At 39.5% G+C, this 24,958-nt stretch overlaps 2 protein-coding genes across 4 annotated transcripts in view; one reads left to right on the top strand and one right to left on the bottom strand.

Annotated features, from left to right (window-relative positions):
- Positions 1–328: 328 nt before the first annotated feature.
- Positions 329–21,644, bottom strand: xxylt1 (xyloside xylosyltransferase 1). Its single transcript, XM_020596743.1, has 4 exons — positions 21,014–21,644; positions 15,932–16,079; positions 9,918–10,050; positions 329–1,950 (listed from the first exon to the last, which is right to left on the bottom strand). Exons 1-4 carry the CDS (start codon positions 21,545–21,547, stop codon positions 1,554–1,556), a joined length of 1,212 nt encoding a protein of 403 aa, XP_020452399.1. The 5' UTR covers positions 21,548–21,644; the 3' UTR covers positions 329–1,553.
- Positions 21,645–23,189: 1,545 nt separating this feature from the next.
- Positions 23,190–24,958, top strand: part of LOC109958226 (serine/arginine-rich splicing factor 11) — an 11,750-nt gene continuing 9,981 nt past the window's right edge. Inside the window, exon 1 of one of the 3 annotated variants that reach the window (XM_020596729.1) lies at positions 23,190–23,564. In XM_020596729.1, the coding sequence (XP_020452385.1) occupies positions 23,443–23,564 (122 nt within the window). In that variant the 5' untranslated portion in view covers positions 23,190–23,442. The remainder of the gene's footprint in view (positions 23,565–24,958) is intronic. The other 2 variants (XM_020596728.1, XM_020596727.1) reach the window with 2 other exon arrangements.

Here is a 24,958-nt window from a genome sequence, read left to right as displayed (position 1 = left end):
ACAGACGGATTGTGAGACAATGGGCACCAGGGCACAGACATGTCAAAGGCTTCTAAGAACAAGCAACAAGATGATTTGTATTTAGTCGGTCTCTTCTTGTGGTTGTTTTCTGTCCATTTATAGTTGGTTTGCAAATGTCCATGCAGTCAAATGTCTCTCAACCCTGGGCTGTCTAGGCTTAGGGTACGATTCTGACCCCCAAACTACCAACCCACCTAAAGTATAGGATTTTTTTTTTGTGAAAGAACAATGTGATTCATTCCAGACAAAGAAAAAAATAATTATATTCCAGCACATCTTGATACAAAATGCATTTTAGTTCCAGGTATAAATTGGGTTATTTTAATGTCAGCACATTCAGGGGTCAATTGTTGTCAGATTTGAGTGAGAGAAATAGGTCACATCAGGCTTGTAACAAACAAGAACAAAGCCATGAGTTCATATAATGATTCAAAGCATCCTACTTTTCATGATGATGTGCGTGTTGTTCAGCTTTACTCTCTGACTGACAGTTTATCCCTTGGCCCTGACTGTGTAAAATCATGATTGAATTAAATGTAGTCATATTTGCAATTATGATGGGTTTTTATTATCTGGACTTTTTGGTGACAATATCAAATAAAAACTGTTTAATGTATTCTCTTTGTGTAACTAGAACAGAATATACATGTGGTGCATTTACAGAGTTGCAGGAATAGCAGTGTTCAAACTGATATGTGGTTCATCAAGTGATAGCCTCAGCAAGGGCTGCTACCACCACTTGTCTCTAATTATCCACTGTTTATCTGCTGGCTTATGTGCTGCCTGTACTCCATTCAAGAGGGTCTTCCAACCCTTGCTGCTATGTAACAAGTGGCACTCCAGCATGGCCAAATGAAGCACAGCTAGTACCACTGGTCTGACAATATTCCTACAAGTGCTGAGAAGGAAGACAAACATCTTATGGTACCTCTTAAAGCCTGAGACTATCCTAATTAGGACTTTGACAAAACAGCAATTAAATCCATGAATAAGGACAAACACAGCAATGTTGTCATTTCATATGTGGCCAGAATATCTGCTAAACACATGGAGGCCATTGCTTAATTGTCTAGAGAGTCAGTCTAACTGTATCTAATGGACAAGGGATACGGACGCTCCTGTGAGGATGGTAGCACACACATATTGGACAGAGTAGTGGTTTGAAAGAGGACAGAATATGTATTTAGTCATCCAAGTAATAAGACATTTTCGGAGATGTGATGACCCACTTAACGTGCCAGCTAGTTAGCTCTACTTAGCAGACAAAGTTGTAGCCATTGTGCTCGTATTATCACATTCAGTAACCTATGGGCTGTGCCATAAGATGTATGATGTGGTGGTTCATGTATAATTAAGTTATATGGTAATGGGCTCAAAGCCTCTGTCACCATAGATTTTACCCTCTATAACAGTGAGCAGTGACAGCTGTGCTACTACCATTAGGAATGAATGAAGAACAAGCGACTAGTGTGTTGTCACGTGAACATCCAGGTCAGTTACTGTTCAGTTCCAACATCAGTGCAGCATATAAATCAGTCATCTGGTATGGGGGTGTTGCAGTTCCCGTGGTAGATATATACGGGTCCGTCACAGCGATAATACAGCTGAAACACATCACCATATCCGTGGTCCCTCCACCATGTGCACAGTTGTCTGTTCCAGCGACAGGCTAGGGAATAAAACAGTTCAGGATGCTCCATGCCGATCATGGTGAAGAAGTCCTGGTCGCCCAGATGGCCCCTGAAACGATACTGGTCTGCAAGTTTAGCAACATTGCTAGGCTTCAGCAGCTGATTGTAAAGAACCGAGGCCCTCATTGCTCTTAGGTCCAATAACATCACGCCACTGTTGAATCCCGGGAGGCCATCAGGAGGAGGCGACCCTACTTTAGTCTGAGGGTTCTCCTTACGATACTGCCAGAAGGTATGTCTGCACAAAGAAGGAAACAGGTGTTAGTCATAGTTCTGACAACACGAGTTAATCAGCCATTTTCAACCAAATGACCTGCAACAAATCAGCAAGTTAAGATGAGTTTTTTTTGGATTTTGTACTAAAACTGCTTTGTAGCGCAAAGTGCCAGGTCATACCAGCATTGAAAATGGTGACAGTCTGGACCACACTGCTAAAATTAGTGGACTGGTGAAGTGAGTTTATACAGAATGTTTGTAGATTTCAACTTTCGTGACACCCACATTTCCAGACTGGCCAGAGAGTGGTTTATTTTTTTAAACTTGACATAAATTTATAAGTCAGAAAATGGGCTGCCATACAAATACATGTACAAGCACAATCCATATACATGCCTGATGTATTTGTTACTAGCTAGTTTACCGATGTCAACACAGACTTCAAGAATGGTCCAGCAGTCAATTAGTTCAAATGATGCAAGGCAAAAAAGGGCTTCTCTTTCAGTTTGAAAATGTCCCCCACATTGCTGATACAACTGCTAACTGCTGATTTGTAGTCTGAGCCCATTGAGTGCTATTAAAAGCACACCATCTCCGAGTTCATCCTGTGTACAGTCAAGAAGCTACACAAGTGTGGTGAAATGTGTAACTGTGTTTGGGCTGTTGTACATCTAGAAAGGCAAGTGGCATCTTTGTTTCAGTCATTGGCTGAACAAACAACACTGTGGCCAAAAACAGGAAGACAGTAGGTCCAGGTGTGTCAGAGCATGGTTAAAGTGCCAGAAAGCTTGGGCCCAGTAAGCACCCTGTTCTGCCAACATACCCAGTGCGAAATAGCAAATCTGTATGCATGGTTCTGAAGTGTGTGCACACAAGATCCTTTGTGGTATTTATTGGTATTCTCTTATTTCTGCTGGTTTCCTAGAGAGATGGTCTTCTGATGGTTGTCTAGTGTAATAAATAGTATTTGGTTTATACATGCAATGCATATTGTAAAGAAGAGCCACTACTAGCTGTATGAAAAATTAGATTTAGCGAAGTTACATACATCCAAACATATTTCCAGCTAAACAGCAATTTGCAAGGACAGGGTTTCTAAACTGGGACCAAATGTTCGAATACTAGCTAAAGGAGAGGACCTACACTTGTTGGAAACAGTTGTGAGAATAGCAAAGAAGGAAGGAAGACATGAGTAAGGGAAATTCACTTGACTAAAGCTGAGGTGGTAAAAAAAAAAAAAAAAAAAAAGAAAAAAATATTCTTTCTTTTTAAGCACTGAAGGTTTTGTTTGTTTGTATACTTCTATCAAGTCTACAGAGACCGTATGCTCTTTTTTGACTAACAGCTTGTGCAGTGTTTTATTTCTATCGAACACTAGGAATTAATGATTATATACTTATTCTTGGACGTATGTGTATACGCATACATTTGACAGAACTGAGGTTATTCTTGGTACTGGCCAAACTAGAGGAAACCTACTCAAAATTAAGTATTAATGGTGAAATATTTCAGCATAAAGCACACGAGGATAGAAGACAGTCAATCTTATCAAAATACAATATCATCCTTTACGTGCTATTAATCAGCTGAGCTCTGTTGTTGTCTTGGTGCAGACAAACATGGGAAAATTGTGTAAAGTAATAATGGCTATCCCCTCTCTCTCTGTGCACTTTGATCAAATCTATTGGGAGCAGAAGATTCTTATTTCACTGAGTCACGCTTTGATATTTTGTTGACCTATATTCAGCAGCTGCAGCTTGTTCCCGATTTTATACAGACAGTTTGATAGTCGGGGACTTGTGGCCACTGTGGAGCATTTATAATTTTTAAATACAGACACTGGGTTTACGTGCCCAGAAACACATTCAGGGTAAGAGTGGTCAGTAAGGGAACATATACAGAGTTTTCCATTCATCTGTTTTGTCATGAAAATGTACTATGTGAAACAGACTGCATTTACTTTAGTGTCATGTTAGATATTTTTAGTCAGATAGATATTGGATAGATACTTTATGTATTAGAAATGTTTAGTGGAGATAGGATGTCTAGTTAGACTGTTAAATGCTTAGTCATGCTTATGAGTTTCTACAGGGTACATCTGGTCAAGGCTAACTAGAGAGAAGAGTTGATGACTGTCAGCAGACAGGGTGTTTAATATTATTATTATGATGTGTATAACTGTAGACTTAGCCATAATATGTTCTTAAGTTTAATATCACGACATGTACTAGAGGTCGCGAGAATGTTTTTAGTTACACACCACTTAATCAACAGACACACACACATGCACGTTGATTTACTTCATGTTTTGACTACTGCTATGGCCAGCTGCAAAGCTGGTAACAGAGACGTCTCGGTTGACATTTCTGTGTAGTATGGGGCTAGCCCAACCGAAGGGAAATAATGTATAGGCCTGGTGGGTTCAGGGTCTTTCATCTTACATCTGCCTGCATGCAGGATGGAGGTGCAAGATACCCGAGCGTGTAATGTTAATTTTACCTGTGATCGTTTGAATAAATCAGCACTGTTTTGAAGTTACTTGGACTGTCTCGTCTCTCAGAGTTAGCAATGGTAACAAGAGCCATAATCCTACAGTCACGATGGCCATAATATACACCATACTGGATATGATGTGACAAAGTTGAAAAAGAATAAGATTCAGCTGAGGCACGTAGAGATGGGCAGTTCTGGGCATATTTTAATGACTCCGTGCTGGCTAAAACAGTGGCCTTCCAATTTTCTTTCTTGACTGAATTCTACTGTTCTGTCCATCTCAGCCTGCTAGTGTTGTAGCACACTGCTTTCCTGTGTGAAAGCCAGACTCTGCAGTGCGACCTTGCATGTATACTGAAAATTAGCAACACATCCTTTCTCCTCCTTATTAGGAAAGACCAATTCACAGAACATTCAGGTAGTAGCTTCTCATTTTTAGGTGACACTAAGTACTGTTTTGTATGAGCTGTCATTAAATAAATGTTAACCCTGCCAGTAATTACCTGTTACTTCCTGTTGTTGGGTGTGTGTGTGCGCTCTCTGTAGCCGGTGTCTGTACTCAAAGATCATTTATGACAGGAGAAGGCCACTGTACTAGCACGAGTGGACTTTTTCCTAGTTTCCAGCAAACCAACAGAGTGATGCATCTTCTCCTCTAATGTGCTGTTGCTGATCTCGTCATGTCGATTTCACCCCAGATATACCCAAAGTAAATTCTAAATCTCAAACTCAAAAACATGTTACCTCAAGATTTGTTTTAAATATTTCTTATATAACTGTACTATACAACTTTAAATGTAATGTATCATGGAGTCTCAGTTTACTCTAGATTATACTTTTACTGAGGTAATTAAAATACACCAGAAGCATAAAATATACATGAAAATATTTCCAGATTACCTGTAGGCTTAATGCACAAAGGCATGTGTTACCAGGTTATCTCTTGCACTGTATCAAATATGTCTGTGCTGTTATCATCCTTATATGAAGTCATACAAACTTTGAAACAGTATGGCCAACATTGCCTAATAACCTGTGTGGTCATATAAAACACCTGGGTAACTTCGAAACATACCTATCACCGTGGTATATTTCCTCTTGCCTTGGATCACAGTGAAACTTCTCACTCTGGCCTCTGAGAAGTTATGAGATTAGAGTGTTGAGTACAGAACACAGCTCTGTTTTGTCACAGCGACTTTCATTTTTCTATTCCTTTGTACAAAACATTCAAATCTGGATATAACCTTTTACTGTAACGCTTATCCCTCTTCTCCAACTCAACAAGTTCACAGCTCCCTCTTCCAGTTTTCACTGGCAAGTTTTCAAGTAAAGTGTCTCTCTCTTTCTTTCTCACTGAAAAGCATTAGCAGGTGACAAAGACATTTTGCACTGCCATCCCAAATAAATGTGCCAAATGTATCCAGAACTTTGTTCAGGATAAGAAACATGCTTCTCTGTCAAATCCCTGTAATATCTGATCCTGGGGTACACAGATGAAATGTCTGGTATATTGAAAGACAATTCCAGGGAAAAGAGGAGCCTTTAAACAAGAAAGCCCACAATCTGCTGCCAGTTTAAAATCCAAGTTTACAAAATCATTAAGAACATGCATTAGTTATTGCATGCCTTACTTATAGCCTTTAACACAAAAACTTTGTCTTCCAGTTGCAAAATGTCATTTTGATCATAACAAAAACAGGACTGTAAAACAGTAAGATAAATAACCATTGCCAAATTAAATATTTCACATTCAACAAGTGATTCTGACTGGGAGTCAAAACTGGGAACTGGGATGTGTCACATAGTGGGGACTTGATACACAAAGCCTGAGTAGAGTGACTTGCTTTTGGCTAAAGTCTCTCGCTGTGCGTTTGTGGCTTTGGTTGTAATACTTATGTAAGAGGGTCTTGTCTCCTGGGTTTAAAACTTTACAAATGCAGCTGCGGGAAAAAGGCATGGGCCATTTTTTTCCCAATAATGAACTTTTCAGTGGCAGGATGTGCTCTGACTGTGCAGCTGGTGGGAGGATGTGTTCTCGCGCATAATGCTCTGTCCATTAGCACCAAAACAAAGTGGGAGCTGAGAGCCCTCTCCATTCAGCACAGGAAAACACTCCAGTGGAGAGGATGCACACAATGTAACGCTAATACCAAGCTTCAAAATTAAAACATTACTACAACATCCAACAAAGCCCATTTTACATGGCTGACAAGCTGACAGTGGAGGTGTTTCTCCAATATTCACTCTGGTTGGATTATTTTCTAAATGCCACACTTTATACACAGAGTGTGGCCATGCTGATTTGTTCTGGGGTGAGATGAATTCTCCTTTCTCTGTGAACTTTCAGCATGTAGCAATGTAAACATGGAACAGCAACTATTGTACTGCTCCAATTAAAAGACCAATGCTCATTATTCAGATGTGCCAACAGCTGTACTGTTGATGTTGCTCAATCCCAGGGCAATACTTCAAAATTCATTTTACACTTAGTGGATTTTTATCCAGTAATTACGCATGGCATAAAAACCACAGTTTAAGCAAAAGAATCCAGCCTTGTTCTTGAATTGTTACAGCCAAGCATCTGTCCAGGTCAATACCAATATTCTTGAGTGAGGTGAACTCCCAACTGCTGTCAATGCTTTTAATTTCCTTAAAAAAAAAAAAAAATTAAAAAAAGAGAATGAGAGAAATCACTTGCTGGTCCTGGAATGTACTTGGAAATATGCTGGTAGAACAAGTTGTCTGTCATGACACAACAAACACAAGGGCACCCCCACTGGTCTCTGAAGACTGTGACCATTTGTGTGAACATTTTGGTGACTTCCCTTAAATTCCCAGTTCATGCTAATAGGCATGATGTCCTGCTGTGCTGTCGTGCCTTTTATATCGACGCGTCCAAGCACACAGGAACAAAAATTAGCAGGGAATTCCCAGGGTTAGTAAACCACTGGTGACAGAGCAGTGACAATGAAGATACAGATCTGTTTGGAGATGTTGGTGCCAGGAAAACTAAGGTTTTGTTCCTAAAACTACTACTACAAACGTGCCATCACCAAAATTTAAATTTATGCAGACTAAGCTTTACTGTCTCACGTACACGATTGCACACACACATATGCAGCTTTTACCCAGATGACACAATCATTTAGCAACTCTGTCATAACAATCATATCAGTCATTAATGCAGACATCATATCATATACAAACTCAGGGACTAGAAATTGGAATTGCAGTACATATTCATATTCCTTCAAAACGATTCCCTCTTGAGACAACCAAGAGACCATCAGTCATAAGATGTGAATGCACTTCACAATTCAAGTGAGAGGGCAAACATTAAATTGGAAAAGTGAAAATTTTTTTTGTTGCAGCCCCAGTTTCATTAATATGGTGCTCATTGATAGTTTATAAAATTAACGATAAGATAAAGAAGATACTAATAAATAAGTCTACTTAGGAGTAAAACAAACATCAAACCTGCAACTTATGTCCATTTGCCTTCTAACTTAAAACAAACATGTTCTGATTCATTGTTTTATTCACACAAAGCCTTTAAATCCCCGGGGGAAACCACCTGGCTGTGTGCTGATTCCCGTAACCAGCTGCTACACCTTCCCTCGCCTTATACAATCTTACTATCCCAAACACACACACACGCACAGACAATGACGTCCTGTTTTTAATGCTGTGCCTGGATGGAAAACAGAGAAGTAGTCTAAACAGATCGGGCCTGTTTGTTCTGCTATCTTGGAGAGGGACGGAAAAAAATCAGCTGAAGAACAAAGGGCTTGAAAGTCAGTCCCTTGGTTACATGTATCTGCACAAGCATACAGAGGCACGCTTGTGTTTTCATAACTTCAGAGGACATTACATTGGCTTACAGTCACTTCCTGGAGACTTATCCTAACCTTAACTATAACCACTAATACTTAACCGTAAACTAAGTCATCACTCTGAAATGTAATGATGTACGTTTTGTTGACCTGGTTTTTGTCGAGTCCCCACAGTGTGACCGTGTAAACAGATTTAAATCCTCACGAGTAATACCAGCCCCCTGCCCAACCACACACAAAATCCAGTATTACTAGTAATAAGCAAAAAAAAGATTGGTAATTTTTGTGGATAAATATGGATGGCGCGTATCCTTGTTGTCGTAACCACATGAAAAGCCAATAGGAGGACACTGGCTGATAAGAGAGCTGAAGTGGGAGGACCAAATGGACAGTTGTGTACCAAATCAGAAAGCTTCTTACCTAACTTTCTAGACCAATATGAAAAGATTAATAATGACTTCAGTTTATGTGAACAGTGCAAACCTTTCCCCATTTAACATAATGTACTTCTCTGTGGCTGGCTTGCACATAAAATTTAATCAATCTAAAAATAGCTAAGTTATAATTTAGATTAGGAAATTGCTGATCAAAGGCTAAAAACAGGGCTAACAACATGGCCAAGCACTTAGTAACTTTGCATTTTTGATGCAATGACTCTTCCACACACTCCCTTCTACTGTGTGTTGCCATAGTCTGTCAGTCCGAGGGATGAGCAGACTGTTTACTTACTTCTGACAGAAGATGCATCTGATTCACAGGATGAGAACAAAACAGTTCCTGCCAAGAGGCGTCTCTCCGTTTAAATCCTGCCAAATCTTCAATCACCTATCTGCACGAAGGGGTTCTAAATAGCTTCTCCATAAAAACATGACATCATAACCCCATTGTTGAAACATTACAACTGTGACTTCACAGCTGCTATCACGAATAGGCTTAGGTGGAAATACTGATAAAAGCAAAACGGGACAAAGGGCAATGGAAACAGTGAATCGGTGTGGACATACACAGTATAATGCATACTGTGTGACTTTGGATGCTAATAAACATCTACTGAAGAGACAAAAGAACTAACAGATGAAAACATCATATCTGAGTGGAGCCATGAGGAAATAGTGTCCCCCAAATTAATTAATGAAACAAACAAATGTCATGTTTTTGTCATGTTATCTACCTTCCCCCCCCCAACCATGCCACTCTTAATTATGTCATCTTGCTGCCCCCCTCTTCTTCCAGTGGTTTACTGGGCCCGAGAGCGAGCTAAACAAACTGAAAACTACAAATATGAATGAACATCCCAACGATCTGAGGAGGACCAAATGTCCACAGTATTTGTTCTTCCAGGTTTGAATTAGATTCCATTGTTGAAACACATTAACAAATATTTCACTTTGAATGGTAACTAGAGTAAATATTTCACAAGTTTGGTGTTAAATTTATCTACAAAATAGTAGAATGACAATCAGAACATCATCCTATTCCCTCCATGATGTCCATGACAGTGACAAATGTAAATTTCAGCACAAACTTTATTTAAATCAATTAGTTGGTTAACATAATTTTGCCTCTTATTTGGGTCCAGGTCTGAAGGTATTATATTATGCTCTGTGTGGTAGGGCAAGGGTCTTAAAAGCCTTCCCTCATGTGTTGTGTGCACATTGCCTACCTATAGACTGGTTGCATCTCTCTGGCGATGCCTATTACTGCTCCTGGAGGAAACCGATCAAATTCTTGAAAGAGGTCCCTGATGTTGGTCCTGTATTTTAGATCCAGGTCAAGCTGCACTATACGTGTCAGACCTGAAGCAAGAACACAATGTTAAAAAAAAAAATCATCACATATACAACATATTGATAAGACAGCGGCACACACACTATAACTACTACCTCCTAACTGCACTGTCGGCTCCCTCTGAAGCCACTCTTTCAGTCAAAACACAATTTTAATCATGATTATTCCAAAGTATTTAGCCATGAAAAAGACTTGTTAAACAATGACAAAGAACAAATGTCCTTTGTCTATGACATATGATCTCCGTTTTTAACGTTATCCCAGGAAATCTGAGTTATCTGTGCATGTGGGCTGCATTTCTCTAACCACTGCCACATCATTAAGTGACTGCCTGCCTAAATACCTCCAGGAATACAGAGTTACAGGGCAGACTCTGACAGGCCCTTGGAATTCTTAATGCAATTATATAGTTATTTTGAAGTGGTGTGCTAGACTTCTGCTTTCTCTAATGTTACCACTGACCTAAAAGAAAGAAAACCGCATACAAATATCTACAAACTGTTGGGAGAAATGTAAAGAAGGTTGAGCACAATGTGTATGTTTGGCAGCTGTGAGCGTACGCGCGCTAAATGACAGTGTCTTGTTTTTTGTGGATGAAATACTAACGGTAACCAGGATATTCAAGTCCTCATCTGTTCATTGTTTCAGCTTCCTATGTTTTGCTAGTTGGCATGGTAATGAAAGGATGGGAAATACTCAGGAATGGTGCACTGTGAGCACAATGTTAATTACTGAATATTTGTCATTTCAGCTTGAGAGGTACAGTCAAAGACGGTGGCCGTGTGGTTTGAGGGCAGTAAACATTAGTTTGAAAAGCTTTTGGCTTAAAGTTAGACAAATTCATCTCAAGCATTGCTCTAATTAGAAAACAATACACTGGTGTTTTCTACAGCATATGCATTTGGTAACTGTTTAAAAGTTGGTATTTGGACCATAATCAGCACGACACTGAACAGTGAGATGTCCCAAAAAGTATGCCGTGTTACCTCTCCTGCCACAGTTACTGCCCAGGTTACAGGTTTTTTTTATGAGTGAAAAATAAGATAATACCCGAAAGAGCTGGGACTCAACAAAGCCAAATGAAATGCACAACAATAAAGGGTACAGCTGTGGTGAGACAATGACGCAACTAGAATTATGCGCTAAAAGATACTGTTGAAACAAGTGACAAAAAGAGAACACAGCAGAGAGAAGCGTAGTCTGAGTGGTCAGCGCGGTTTGTACGAACAGGGCTTAACTAGGTCGAGAATAACAGGAAGAGAGTCTTAAATAGTTAAAACATTGTGATGTGATGGGTCTGAGGTTGGATCAGTGACACTACACAGTCATGTAGGGTTGGACACTACACTTTTACAGCAGCAGTGCAGCATACCTTTAAACTGTAACAATGACATACAATATACTGTATTGGCCCCATTAAATGTTTGACATTTGCTGTTAAAAGTCCTTCTACTGCTGGATTGTCTTATAATAAGAAGAGCAACCAGTCAGCGACTGAAGCAACATGTCTAAACTGGTTGTTCTTTCCCATGGATGTATTATGGGAGAACTGGACACAAGATTGCTAGGCAGCGCCTTCTCATTCACATGAAAGTTGCTCAGTGGCACATAGAGCAAAAAACCTCTTCATACCTCTGGATTTCAGCCATGAGAATGAGGACATGCTTCAGTATTTTTGGGCCCATAGAGCACGTGTACTTGCATCGAGCCAAGTCTCCCACCAGACGAGCTGGGTGACTTCCAATTGGCGCCATGCATACATGAGTGGGATAAAATAAAAATATACTATGGAGAAACTAAACTTTCCAAATGATAATGGAATCCAATTCTGATAGTCATTTCACTGGGTTTGTGACACTGAAAATTTTACAGCCACTCCTTTTACAGTGGTTCTCAATGAGAAAAATGATTTTTGCGCCAGTGTGCATCATATGATGAGTGTGGAAGTTGTAGTACCGCAGTTTGGAGGCTATGCCCGATTTGCTTCACAGCCCAGTGCTGAGCCTGGGGGCTTCTTTTTTCCCACAGCTGAACTTTCTTGTGCCAGAGCTGGAGCACATTTTCAAGCCTTTCTCACACTTGTGAACTTGTTTCATTTTGAATGTGATAACAGAGGCAGCAAATGTCTGCATGCCTAGCCTACAGATAACACGAGATATCTGACTGATTCACACCAACTTAGTGTGTATGTGTCCACATATAGCACAGTTTTATTTCAGTAACCCCTTAAATATATACTGTATGATGATTGGATTTACAATGACTATTAAATGAAAAGGAAAAACTGAAATAATGGAGACTGTGCTTGTTGTAAATTTATTGCAGGAAGCGTCATTAAGGTGGCTTAGAGCTCATCAGAGGCTCTGGTCAGCAAACTTCAGCACAACCGCAGCAACACGACAGAGACGCACTCATCTAACATCAAATTTTACCCGGAAAGAAAGTGGGTCAGTGCCATTAAGGGTCAGTGGTTTCTGCTTTTACCAACATTCAGTGGAAAACACCCTGGTTATTTTAAAGGAGGAGATCATTTGAAATTCATTTTCACCCTGTTTATCTTCCCATATATCCAAAAGTTGTTTTTTTACAGCAAGGGGGAAAAAAAACTGTCTACTGCTGTTTGCAATAAACAGCATTTCTCTAGTCCCAAGTCACTATTTAGAAAATCAAGTTTAGACTTGAATCAAATTACTGAATGTTACTCTTTTCCAGCACGATGCTATCGCTGTAACACAAAAATTCTAAATAATAAATGCATAGTACGGATGTTCTGCACATGTGTGAGAGAAATATCTACCCCTACCAGAAGGTGACAGTATCTGTATTCACCTTTCAGAAAGGGAAAGAATACCTAGACTGCGGAAATACAGCTGTAAACAAAGAAGCTCTTGTTCACAACAGCTGCTGTTTATACCTGCTGCTAATTGAGAATACGTCTGATAAGAAGTTGTAAACAGCAGCGCCATTCTCTCCTTGGTCTTTTGGTTGTGGACGAAGAATGAAGGTCACGGAAGTGAAAAATAAGGGTAAACCACACTAACTGTCAGCTTGGTGTGTCATGGGACTAAGAGGATGAGAATAGCCCAGAGCTCTAATACTACTAGTAATAGTCTTACATAAACAGAACATCCACATTGCCAAGTTTTTTGGTTAGTTCCACCAGTTAAGCAGGGGGGAGGCCCTCCTCATATCAGGTCTCTAGAAGCCTGAATCAAATTCCACATTAAACCCTTTGTAGACCCGATCAAGTGTCTAAGCAGGCAGTCCTAGCAGCTACAGGTCTTTCCTGTGACGTACCTGATATGTCCTCCAGCCTCCTAATGTTTTTCTAATGTTTTTAAGTCAGGACATTTAAATTGAGCTCTAGCTCGATCACATGCCACCATCCCTGTGACGTTCAACCATGACCTGTTTACTAAAGGTCAACTTTATTTTAAAAAAGCAATACATCATGTAGGTATTAGAATTAAGTAAGTACACCTTTGGTGTATCGGAACAGAATTTCAACAGCCACTTGTGGCAAGTGTTGTCATCCCTTTCAAGAAGAAACTAGACATAACATAAAATCTACTGAAATAAGTCTGCATATTTAACATCTACCTGCTACCGCATGTAATTTCAAGCTAGCCTGACAATAAACAGGTCAGCTGCTACCCTCCCTCCCTTCCAGGATTCTTTGCCATTTTAGCAAAGCAATTCGCACATTAACAGTACCACTTCTGCCCTGGATGGAAAATAAAGGAAGAGATTGTTGAACAAACTCAAGTCCCTGCATGTTGAGAAATCTAGAGGGGATACGACACATGGAACACTTCTGCGCTAACAAAAACAGTGTTTCAGTGGAACTTCATCATTCATTACGACACGTTTCCATTGTGTTATTTTACTTCTCACTCTCCAAGGACTGATAGCGTAAAAATAGTCTTCTCTCTACATGACTGCCTTGATTATGCCCTGTTAAACTGTCACGGTCTTCGAACTTTCACAGCAGCGTCTTCTTAAATTCTGACAAATATTTGTCAAAATATCTTGGATGGCCCAACACTAACACCTCCCTTCTCCTTTGACAACCAAATTAAACTTGCTGAAATCGCATCTCCCACTTCACAAGTTGGAGGATGTTAAATTTCCAGACCTCCCACATGCAGCTGCCATTTATTTGTGGACATGGTCGTTTAATCATAAATGTTGCCCCCCGGTCTCCTGTGAGGTTTGCTGAATGAAGACTGTTTCAGAAAAATAGTTAAATCAAAGAAGAGATGTAAATTATGGTGGTGTAGGTTTGTGCACCACAAAATCCCCACAACCACATTATGCCTTTTCTAGATAAAAGCACTCTTTAAATAGAAATGTGGCACAGAGTGGATGGATGGCACACGGCTGATCAATAACCGTTTTAAGGACATCAGACACCAACAGGCACAAGTACAGCTCAGCTGCTTATCATACAAAGCCAGTACCACTTTGGCAGTATGTTGACAGCTGAATAAAAGTCACACACAAACATTTCTCACTCAAGCAGAATAATTTATTTGCCATCCTTTTCTGCCTTAGGAAAGTCATCTTTTTCTTAATAAATGTCCTCTTCTGTTTCTGTTTTCCTTTGTAATGTAAACAGTACACTTTGTTGTGCCATAGATGACCTTAAATAAAATACCTGGCCTTGAACTTGTCAGTATCTTTCTTTGGTAGAAAACAAATCAAGCTGGACAATTCAGGTTTCAGCTCATGCAAATGATTCTCAGTACTGTCATGTTTATGAAAACAGTAATGAAAACTCCTGGAAAACAGAAACCATTCACTTCAGAACACCAAACATTTCAACAAAAACACTACATCCTCTGTTCTTAATATGTTGTGCCCTATTTAAATGTTTAAATTGTTATGGCTATGATTTAAACTGTCCAAATTACATCTTACTGTGCAACTTCAGTGGGATGGTGCCCTACTGACTACTGTTTCAAACGTTCTGGCCCATTTGTGGATTGATGCCCCCATGCTCATGCACACCCACTGAAGTAACCCACAACTGTGCACAGCAGAGATTGCTGCCATTGATCTGCATCAACAGTGGGGCCATTAATGGGACAGCATTGACAGAATACATCCTGCCTTCCTCACTCCCCAGGGCCTCTGCAGCATGCCACGTGTCTGTTAGAAAGCTGCCCATACTGCCTCTTCCAGCTGGGCACCAGCAGTGTGGAAACAGAGAAGTGGGCATCTAAGTGAATTTAAAACATGGCCTGCCAGCCGATCAAAGCAGAATACAGTGTTTAAAGCTACAGAAGGCAATACAGTTATGTACAGTGGATTTCTTTTATTAGATATAATGCATAACTTTTGTTTGGCGATAACAAAATCGAGGCTGTACTATTACAGAGTATTTCACCCTACCATAACTTGGAAACTGCAGACTGACTTTGTACAGATAAAATCTTTTTATCAGCTTTGTACACGTCTGTCCCCACAGAAGGTAATTAAGTAATAATTTAGGGGACAACCCTTGACAGAAAAGTCAAGCCAGTGTTATAACTTATGAAGGATCCTTTTTCCAGGATGGAGAGACATGGATGTTGTGTGTACAGTTGTAGTGTAATACAGTGAAATATCAGAATGAAGTCTGGAGTAGTGACAGAAAGCCTAGTGCCTAGAGATAGTGTGAAACTCTGGCAAAAAATACAAAACTATCTGCATGTGTAGTTACCATGTGGGGTCAGAAATTACTGGTGATTTGGGTGAAGTGACCTTTTTAAGCACTGAAATTATAACAAGCTAATAACTCTTCTAACACTTTTACATTCAACAGAGATGATTAAATCCAACACTCCAGCCAAAGCTATTCTAAAGCTAGCTAAAGCTGCAGTTATATAGAAAATCTGCTTTTCTTACTTTCAGGCATGATGTGATGCATGGCTACAGACAGGAAGAAGATGGCGTCGCTGTAGTAAGCCCCAGAGCCTGCGCTGAAGTGCTTCTGCATGGCCTCCACTATAGGAAACAGCTTCTGCGTGAGAGCCACCACGTCATGAAACAGCACCTGAGGGAAGATCGGCAGTGGAATCAAATCAGAATAACAACATTCTATCTGCAGTAAAGCTGTTAAGTAGTTGAAATATTGTTTTCTTAAACTTACTGGTACTTAACATCTTGTGTTTTTGTTTAAAATTTTGTTTTTTTCCTCTTAAAAGTTGCACTACAGGTTGGATTTTATTAGACTGTACTAAGAGAAATGCCTCTATCTGCTTGGCCCCAACAGCAACCTCAACTAAGACCTTCTTTCTCAAATGAAGGCTGAAAAAAACCTTTGGTGCACTGTCATCAACTTTCACCATGTTTTCACTGACACAAACCAAACCATGTTGCATGCTGCGCCTGTGTCTGGCTACCGTTGCTAGCTTTGGCTGATGCTCGACATTAGTTAATCCTTTAGTGGGGGAGTTTTTCAAAGCACAGTAATCAATTATGGTATTAAAGATAATTAAAAGTAGACACAATAATACTAGCCATTGTAAAATTCATCTTGGTTTACCATGAAACCGGTAACTGATTCATCCCTGGCGGCCAACAATTGAAGTAGTGCCTCAGATAGTCACACTGAACAAATCCAAATGACTATATTTTAAAAGTAATGACATTATTTTTATTTATCCAACTATATGATACTGACAGAGGAGCCCATGGAAATCTTTTTTAATAAAATACTTAAGACTAAAAATGAGTTTAAACCCACCTACACCAACAAGATTATCTTCTTCTAAGGTATGAGCTTGCGTTGCAGTGAGCCTCTGAGGATGACATCAACAGCTTATATGATTTTTTTGATTAGTTGACACTACTTTACAGAATAGAGAAGCCTGCTCCCATGGCTTGGGCTATGAATATTTTATTTTCACATGCACAGCTGGCATCTTTCACCTCCTCTTGGTCATCATTATAAGAAAGCCAGTCAATGCCAACATTGTCAGCTAAAAATTGGTGTACTAGGAAGAATAAAAAGAAAAATGTGTTTATAAAAGTTTGAGTTTTGCATTCTCCATACGACAGTTGTACAGGGATGCTGATCTTTTATGCCGATTCTACTAAATGCCATTTTCTTGTGTCCAAGTTTCCTGCCTGTCAGTGCTGCTTATGATAGCAACTCTTGAGGCAGCAATCTCTGCTGTGATCATGTACAGCCCTACAGATTACTGAAAGAGGATTTTTGAAAAAATACAGTAAGCACAGATTATCATTAAAGCTTTTCTGCATGTTAAAATATACATTGATTCTTTTTCCTGAGGAGAATCAGGCCTTTTCTGTTTCAGTGTGTACGTTCAAGGCTTCACATAAACCCTGGACAATAACACTGCTGAATTATAAATCAGACCCATGTGTCTCAGTGGGTAAACATCATCTAATGATGCCTCGCAGATTAAGGTAAGCCTTCTGCTCTATCCTGTGTAATAGCACATGAATAAATATTTCCAAATGCCTGATAAATAATGCCCACTCATTGGTACTGTTGTGGACATATACATTTCATGCTTTTATTATATATTTTTTAAACCATTTTAAAAGAACCAAGTTCATAATCATCAGATTATGAATTTGTGTTCACTGTTAGTACAGCAGGGGGCATCTCATTTCCAGTTTTTGCTGCTTTGGTTTCTATGTTTCTCTGTGCAGAATACAACCAAAAATATAAAACAAAAGTTGATGCTCTCTTTGTTTTCATAAAGACAGTGCAACTGTCAGTCACAAACACTTTAAACCATCATACAAACCAAAGCAAGACATGAGTCAAATCAAGAGCAATATAATGTCTGGTTTTTACACTGTAACATCTTTGGACAGAGAACTTTACCGGAGGACAGTAAATCTGAAATCCAATTTTTATGGCATGTTTTTTACACTTCATAAACTATTTTGAGCAATTTCCCACGAATCTGTGAGAACGCAGACTATAACTTTCCAACAACTGTGCCACAACACATAATGGAACAAGGTCCTAGGAAACTTTAAATTTGTTTTACATATTTCCAACATAGACTGCAATTTAGTCAAATGAACCAAATGTGAGATTTTGCTCAAAAGGTCACAAAGGATTGTGAGGTGTGAGCAAATAAACACTAGGTGACCCATACTGACATAGGAAATGCTTATCACAGTGTAGTAAAGGCCAGAAGTATTTTGAAGGCTTAAACGATCGAAACACCACACAATTCATTTACACTAATATAGGCTACTGCATACTGACTATCAGATTCTGAATGCATAGGGTTTATTTGGAACAGGCAACAACAACAAAAAAAAGTTATTTTTGGTTCATATTTTGTTTTCAAACACACAATGATCCCATTTTGTCACACGAGCAGCTTTTGTTATGCAAGATTTACTCTTCTAGCAGTGCTAGTTAAGTTTCTCCTTTATTAAGATATTTTTTGGACATTGGTTAAAAAAGCTGCCATTGCTTGTGCACCATTTAATGTGATTAAAGGGACCAGAACCAAAGGAGTGCACTGACTACCCAGCCTTGGAAACGGACATCCTTGAATGCACAAGTCTGGGTCTGGTTTAAAGTAACACTACTTAAAAACAGCAGCAAAGCTTAAGCTCCTAAGTACTGGTTACTATTTTATACTTTGAACGTGTGGTTTGTAAACAGCATTTAAAGGCCCACCCTTCCCCAAGAGACATAACTCTGAACAGAAGATGAGTGGAGTAAAGAACTTTTAGCCGGTGCACACTTTAATACAGAATGATAATCAGGGAAAAACTGGATATGTACATCACTTTAGAACAACAAGATATTTTTATTTAGACAGTTACTTCCTGTCAGTAACTAGGAATCATATCATAAGACTTGATTCCTTTTCAGTCATTAGCGCTAAAGACTTGTGTGAAAGATGGTCAGCAGTAATGAGCACAGCCTCTGGGAAGCGTGACTCTGCAGGCTGTTTGCTGTCAAGTGGGTCTTGGACTTTATCACAGTTGGCAAGTAATGGAGGCAGAATTTCTGCATAACTGTTGCCTTGCCCTAAGATAATAAGTAAAAGAAATGAGGCTCGGTATGAGCAGACAAGGATGTCAACGTGCTCAAACACACTGCCTCGCTCAGGCCCTGGGGAGTCCCTGTCCCATCTGGAAAGCTGGAGGGACTCTTCTCTGTGCCTGCTTGTGTGCACGTCAGGAGACACAGAGGACAGTGTGGCTGTGCTTGTGTCAGTGATGGCATAACATTAATTCACCATTCATTATCTCAATCCATGTTTAAAACCAACAGTCTTCTATGATACCATGAAATTTATAGCACCACTGGGTCTACAGCCTTCAACTGTGTAATAGTTTGCAAACTTGTTTTCCTAAGCAGCTATGTACTAACAGGAGCCTGACTAATACATCAGCATTGCTGAGAATACAGTCAAAATGTCAAGAATGAAGTTGAAACATGATTTCCAGAAAAAAGTTGAACTGTTACAGTTTGACATTGGTGGCTGCCTTGTAATTTTCTATGCACAAAAAACCCTGTGAGCAGAACATTTTACAGTGGAAAAATAAACTTGTCCGTTTTGTCTGTGTCTAATGGAGACACAGTTTCTAAATGGCCGCATTTCTGTACTGCACGTTTTACTTTCCAGTTGACATAGCCATACCGATACATCTACAGTAAGGTAACATCATCCTGGCAGATTCATCAGTCTGACTCTAATCCAGTATTAGTCAGGCTGTGCCACTGTCTGTACAGCTGCAGTGCACAGAGCACGTAATACCACCAGCACCATAGCCTTAGTTGTCTCTAAGCTTGAACTTATTGCCAAAATATTTACATATCTGTTTGTGATGCCATTAATCAAAGACCCTTGCAATTCTATATTTTTAGTTATCATTCTATAATGCCCATATTTTATTCTGCTCTACAAATGTGTTGTGTATCTTGGATAACTTCAATAGTTAAGTGCAGAGTAATCATGAGTATTTGGCTGAGCAAGTAAAAGAAGGGGTAGGAGGATCATCTTTGCATGTCAGTTTGGACTGTATTTTTGAGAAGGAGGCCTTATCTCGCCCTGAGTAACACTCTGGTAACACAACTCATCCGTCTTATATCAGTGCAGTGGATCTCACCACTATTCATCACACGTCAGAGCTGAATAGTGCTTTACGTTACACACTTCAGCTGTTCTCCCACAAGCCACTCAGACTGCAAAGAGTATCTGAAAAGCACAGAAAGCAAACTAACCCACAGGCTCAAAACTGCCAAGCTGAGCAAACCTCTAACCCTCTAACCAATCCAAAACACACACAGGATCAGTCTGAACTAACAAAGAGCTGTGTAACATCTACACCATAAATGATGAGATATCCTGAGAGAAAAGACCTAGCTTGTGAGAAGGATTTGGGAATGGATGAGGAATTTGTAAACAAGTTCAAGATCTTGTGCTCTGTTGAGAATACAAAAGAAGAGAAATGGGGCAGGACATTGTATGCAACAGAAAGAGCAACAGAGAATGGACATAATCCTCTGTTTTGGCAGGAAGATCACAGTAAAGGAAGGACATGCCCATTAGTGAGGGATCAAGTCTGGCGGACCAACACTGCCCCCATGTGTTTTTAGTTTCAACAGCCAATGTGCGTCTCTTAGAGGAGGTCTTTTTAAATTAGGCTCATAGGTCAGGGCGCATCGGATTTTGTGCTTGTTGGATTGTTGAACAGTGTCTGAACTCCCTTCCAGTCAAGCCAGAATTTATTTATACAGCCTAACATCAGAAATCACACATTTTGCATAAAAGGGCTTTACACTCTGCATCTGGCAATTGTCATAGCTTTTCTAAACTTGACAACCTGAAAAGCACACCCATTCATTCATAAATCAGCCAGATATGTGGACGTAGCTCAATAAATATACTTCATGATGTAAAAAGAAAAAAAAAGAAAAAAACAAGCAAAACAAAACAATTTCAGTGCACATCAAGGCAACATTTTTTGACTGCCTACCTCATACTCAAAAGTTGCATCAAGGAGAAATTCGTCCAGCATCCTTTCTCCCACTGCTTGGCTGGCCTGGTCACTCACAAAATGAAGAACCAACACCTCTCCTTCCAGGAAGTGTCCGTGCTTCACCATTGACAACATGGCCACCCTGAACTTATCCTGAAGGCTCCGGCTCTTGTCCACCTTGGTGAACATCATGAGTGCATGGTAGCTCTGGTCAACAGCACCACTGTCACCTTTCTTGGTCCTATAACCCTCGCTGTCTCCTACATCTTGTTCTTCCCCCCCTTGCTCCTCAGATCCATGTGTATGCGAACCCCCGATGTCCACAGTCAGGTCTGCATCGTTTCTGTTGGTGTTGTGACTGGCCTGCGTTTGCTTGATCCTCTTGGTGGTGCTGGAGAAGTTCTGCCTCTCGGAGCCAAAGTAGTAAAAAGCTACAACAGCGAGTGCAGCAGCCAGAAGAAGCACAAACTGGTAGGACCTGAACGTACTGATCCTACCCATGATTCTAGCTACCAGTCTTAGGATGCCCATATCCCCCTAGTGTCATGAGAATGGTGGTGTAAATGGGAAAACATTCACCATTTTGTGTCCTTCCAGTTCATGGTTATTTTTCATAAGTGTCCAAAATTCTCCTGTAAGAGAAAGAATATTCACTATAATCCTTGTATTGACACTAGAGCTGAAATGATTAGTTGATTAGATGATTGACAAAAATTATTAGGAACTTGTTGAATTGTTTTGGTGTATTTATGATAGAAAATAGTGAAACAATGCCAAATATTCTTTGATTCTAGGTTTTCAGATGAAATGATTTCCTCTAGACTATTAGTTTACAGTGACTACCCAATAGTTTGGGGTATTTTGACTTTAAGTAAAGCAAAACAAGACATCTGAATATGTTTTCTGATCTCTGCAAAGATGTAATGTGTATTTGACATTTCATAAACTTAATCTAAAAAATAATCTGTGATAGTCTAACATCTTAAAGCACAATTTAACAAAATATAAAAAGTTATTCCTTGGATTGGTGACAAGATCAATGGATAAACCGCATCCAAAGTTGGTAATGGTTTTAAGCGTTGCCAATTATCTTTTTGTTTCCATGCTGTTTTTATATAGCATAATGTTAAGATGAACATTGTTCATTGTGGTATTCCTTGTCTTAATTGTTCTGTTTGAAACTTGTAAATAAATACTGGCTTCCAAGTTTTCTACAGACTGTTTTCAACTCAGACTCATAAATACTCTTACCGCGCACAGAAAAATAATTTGCCGTAAAAAAAGGATAGTTTATCCACTTGCCTCTCCTATGTTGAATCCATCTGCTCCCATCCTGACAGCTTGTTCGGGGATTACACTTAAATTGATGGATGAAGCAATACTACGTCGTAGTCCTTGAGTTGCCCTGCGATGCCATGTTCGCTTAATCCAAGCGCTAGACTAAGCAGAGTTTTAGTGTTTACATCTAGCGATGTATCTGTGCATACCTTTGTCCTTTAAAAACTACAACAGGTTTTGCACGGCTGTGTGCTTTCGAGAAGAAATAGGAACCAACATTCGCTGCAACAACATGAGTAAAAGCTACTAGCTAGCAACCGAAGCCTGACACAATCTTAACCACACCCACTCTGGATTTAGCCGTATTCCGAGTTACGATGCCTTAAATTGCTGTCAGGAAAAAGTGCCCTCTTCAGTAAATGCATATGAAAACAGACTTGCAGTGTCAAAGTCATCTGTACTGTCCTGCACAATCGAGATCAGACATCCAAGCGAACAGCTTTTTTGAGTTTGGGTTATAATTGTATAATACACTCAATACATAATATAATTTTCTTGCCTTTATCCTGTACTTGCAGCGTTTATAAATGGCATTAATTGCAGATAATTTAATACACTTATTCAAATACAATACTGCATTTCAGAATCAGAATCTGCTTGCTTTGTTATTTTATTTATTTCCATTATTTGTATATACATACTAAGCTTAATTATTCTTATTTTTAAAACTCTTCTTAAGTTAAAATTACATTACTTCTCCTCTCACCAAAGCCCATTGGAATCTCAATTTCACACACAGTACTGGAAATGTTTCAGTGTAACTTGTGAGACGGCAATAAGGGCCCTTGTATAACTGTGTCCTTGTGTTCGTGTTTGCAACTGTAAAACTCGAGCTCCCAAACTGCACATGAAAGCATCGTGCTTTGCATCACGACATTTCGTACAGTGGTATTATTGCTCTTGTCTGTTGTCTTCGTGTTTGTAGCAAACGCTAACCACCGTTCAAATCATAGGAAAAATGCTAGTTTTTCTATTCGCCTAAAATTTGCGCTCTCCTTAAACGTTTCCTAGCTCATCTTTATAAGATTTCGATTCAGGTACGTCGTTACCATAAAACTAGCTAGCTTGCTAGCCAGTCGTGAAAAAAAATGAATTCCAGCACGCACGTCGTTCAGGTGACGAATGTCTCCCCGAGCACAACGTCCGAGCAAATGAGGACTCTGTTTGGATTTCTCGGAACCATAGAGGAGCTCAAACTATTTCCACCTGAGTGAGTATTCTAAAATATACACATAGGTTAAACGATTTCTTAGCTAGCTAAAGCGGGTCACACTGTGCTCCATTTTGAGGCCTGTAGCGTACCTTAGGCCTTTCTGCACGGCATGCTAATAATGCTAACGTTTCCCCGCGACTTTAGCTATAAACGTTACTGCATGAGGGGCACATCTGGCACTAGAGCTGCAACTAGCGATTTTTAGGTGTCCATGAATTTTCTACATTAGTCATTTTGTCTAATATAGGAATAAAAGTAATGTCAGGAAGTAGTGAAAGGTGCGCTAGATTTACCAAGCTGAGAATGAAATGTTTGGAATTTTTACCTAAAAAAATATTACTTGTTTATGACAATAGTTTATACGTTTTGATTAACTAGTTAATCAGTGCAGCTTTACCGTGTTTTTGTGATTTAACTGACATTTAAATTCCCTCTACTTCTGACATAAAGTTAACCTGTGTGGCTGTTTTGATACCAGTTTGAGACAATGGTCAACCAAAAATGATCGGGCCGCCACTCATGATTCGGTCTTTTCCTGAATATTCTGCCATGAATGGTTTTAAATTTTTTTTTTTTGATTAATTTGTTCAGAATCTTAACATGCATGTTAGCATCATTGCAAATCCATTAAATATTTTTGAGGTTTTATAACCTAAGTGATTGAGCAACAAGAAAAGTAGCTCTCAGACTCTAGCTTCCAATAGGAAGTAATTGTTCTCTGCTTTGTATTTTCTTCTATCAAATTACACCTGGCTACTGTGCAGGTAGGAAATGCCTGCTTTGCAGTTGAGATTCAGATCTTCAGCTGGTTATGGATAGCTGTTCTTATATCAATGCCACATGCTAAAAATGTTATTGTAAGCTGACATGGTTTTATTTTGGATTTTAGAATGAATCTGTTATACTAAGCAGACAATTCAGTGTTGTTCATAATCCATTAGTAACTTGGGGGTCGGTTTCACAAAGCTAATTTAGACTGGTGTGTAGTGAAGGACTGGTCTAAATTTACTCTTAAACTAGTCTTATGGAAATTAGACAAGTTTGGTATTTCACAAAAATAAAGACTGGCTTACTTTAAGCCTAAAAATTAGTTACCCTACACCCAGGACAACTGAGACCTGGGTTTCCATATAAATATGCTGAACAACCGGAGACAGTAGCTGTGTTGTGCCACAGGACCAACTGACAAAAAGGAGGAATCCTTTACTCGTAATTTGCTAAATTCTGTACTGTTATTATTAATATTAAGCACCATTGATAATTAACATTTGTATCTCACATGAAGTAGCAGATCTATCCACTTGGACTACAGCAACGGACTCTCCCTCTCACCAGTCCCACTTTTCTGTCACCTGGCACTGCTCCTCTTCTTGGGCTCCCAGACTCTTTCC

The sequence above is a fragment of the Monopterus albus genome, unplaced genomic scaffold (genome assembly GCF_001952655.1).
Source record: "Monopterus albus unplaced genomic scaffold, M_albus_1.0 scaffold31.1, whole genome shotgun sequence".
Classification (NCBI taxonomy): domain Eukaryota; kingdom Metazoa; phylum Chordata; class Actinopteri; order Synbranchiformes; family Synbranchidae; genus Monopterus; species Monopterus albus.
This window is presented reverse-complemented; position numbering and strand designations above follow the sequence as displayed.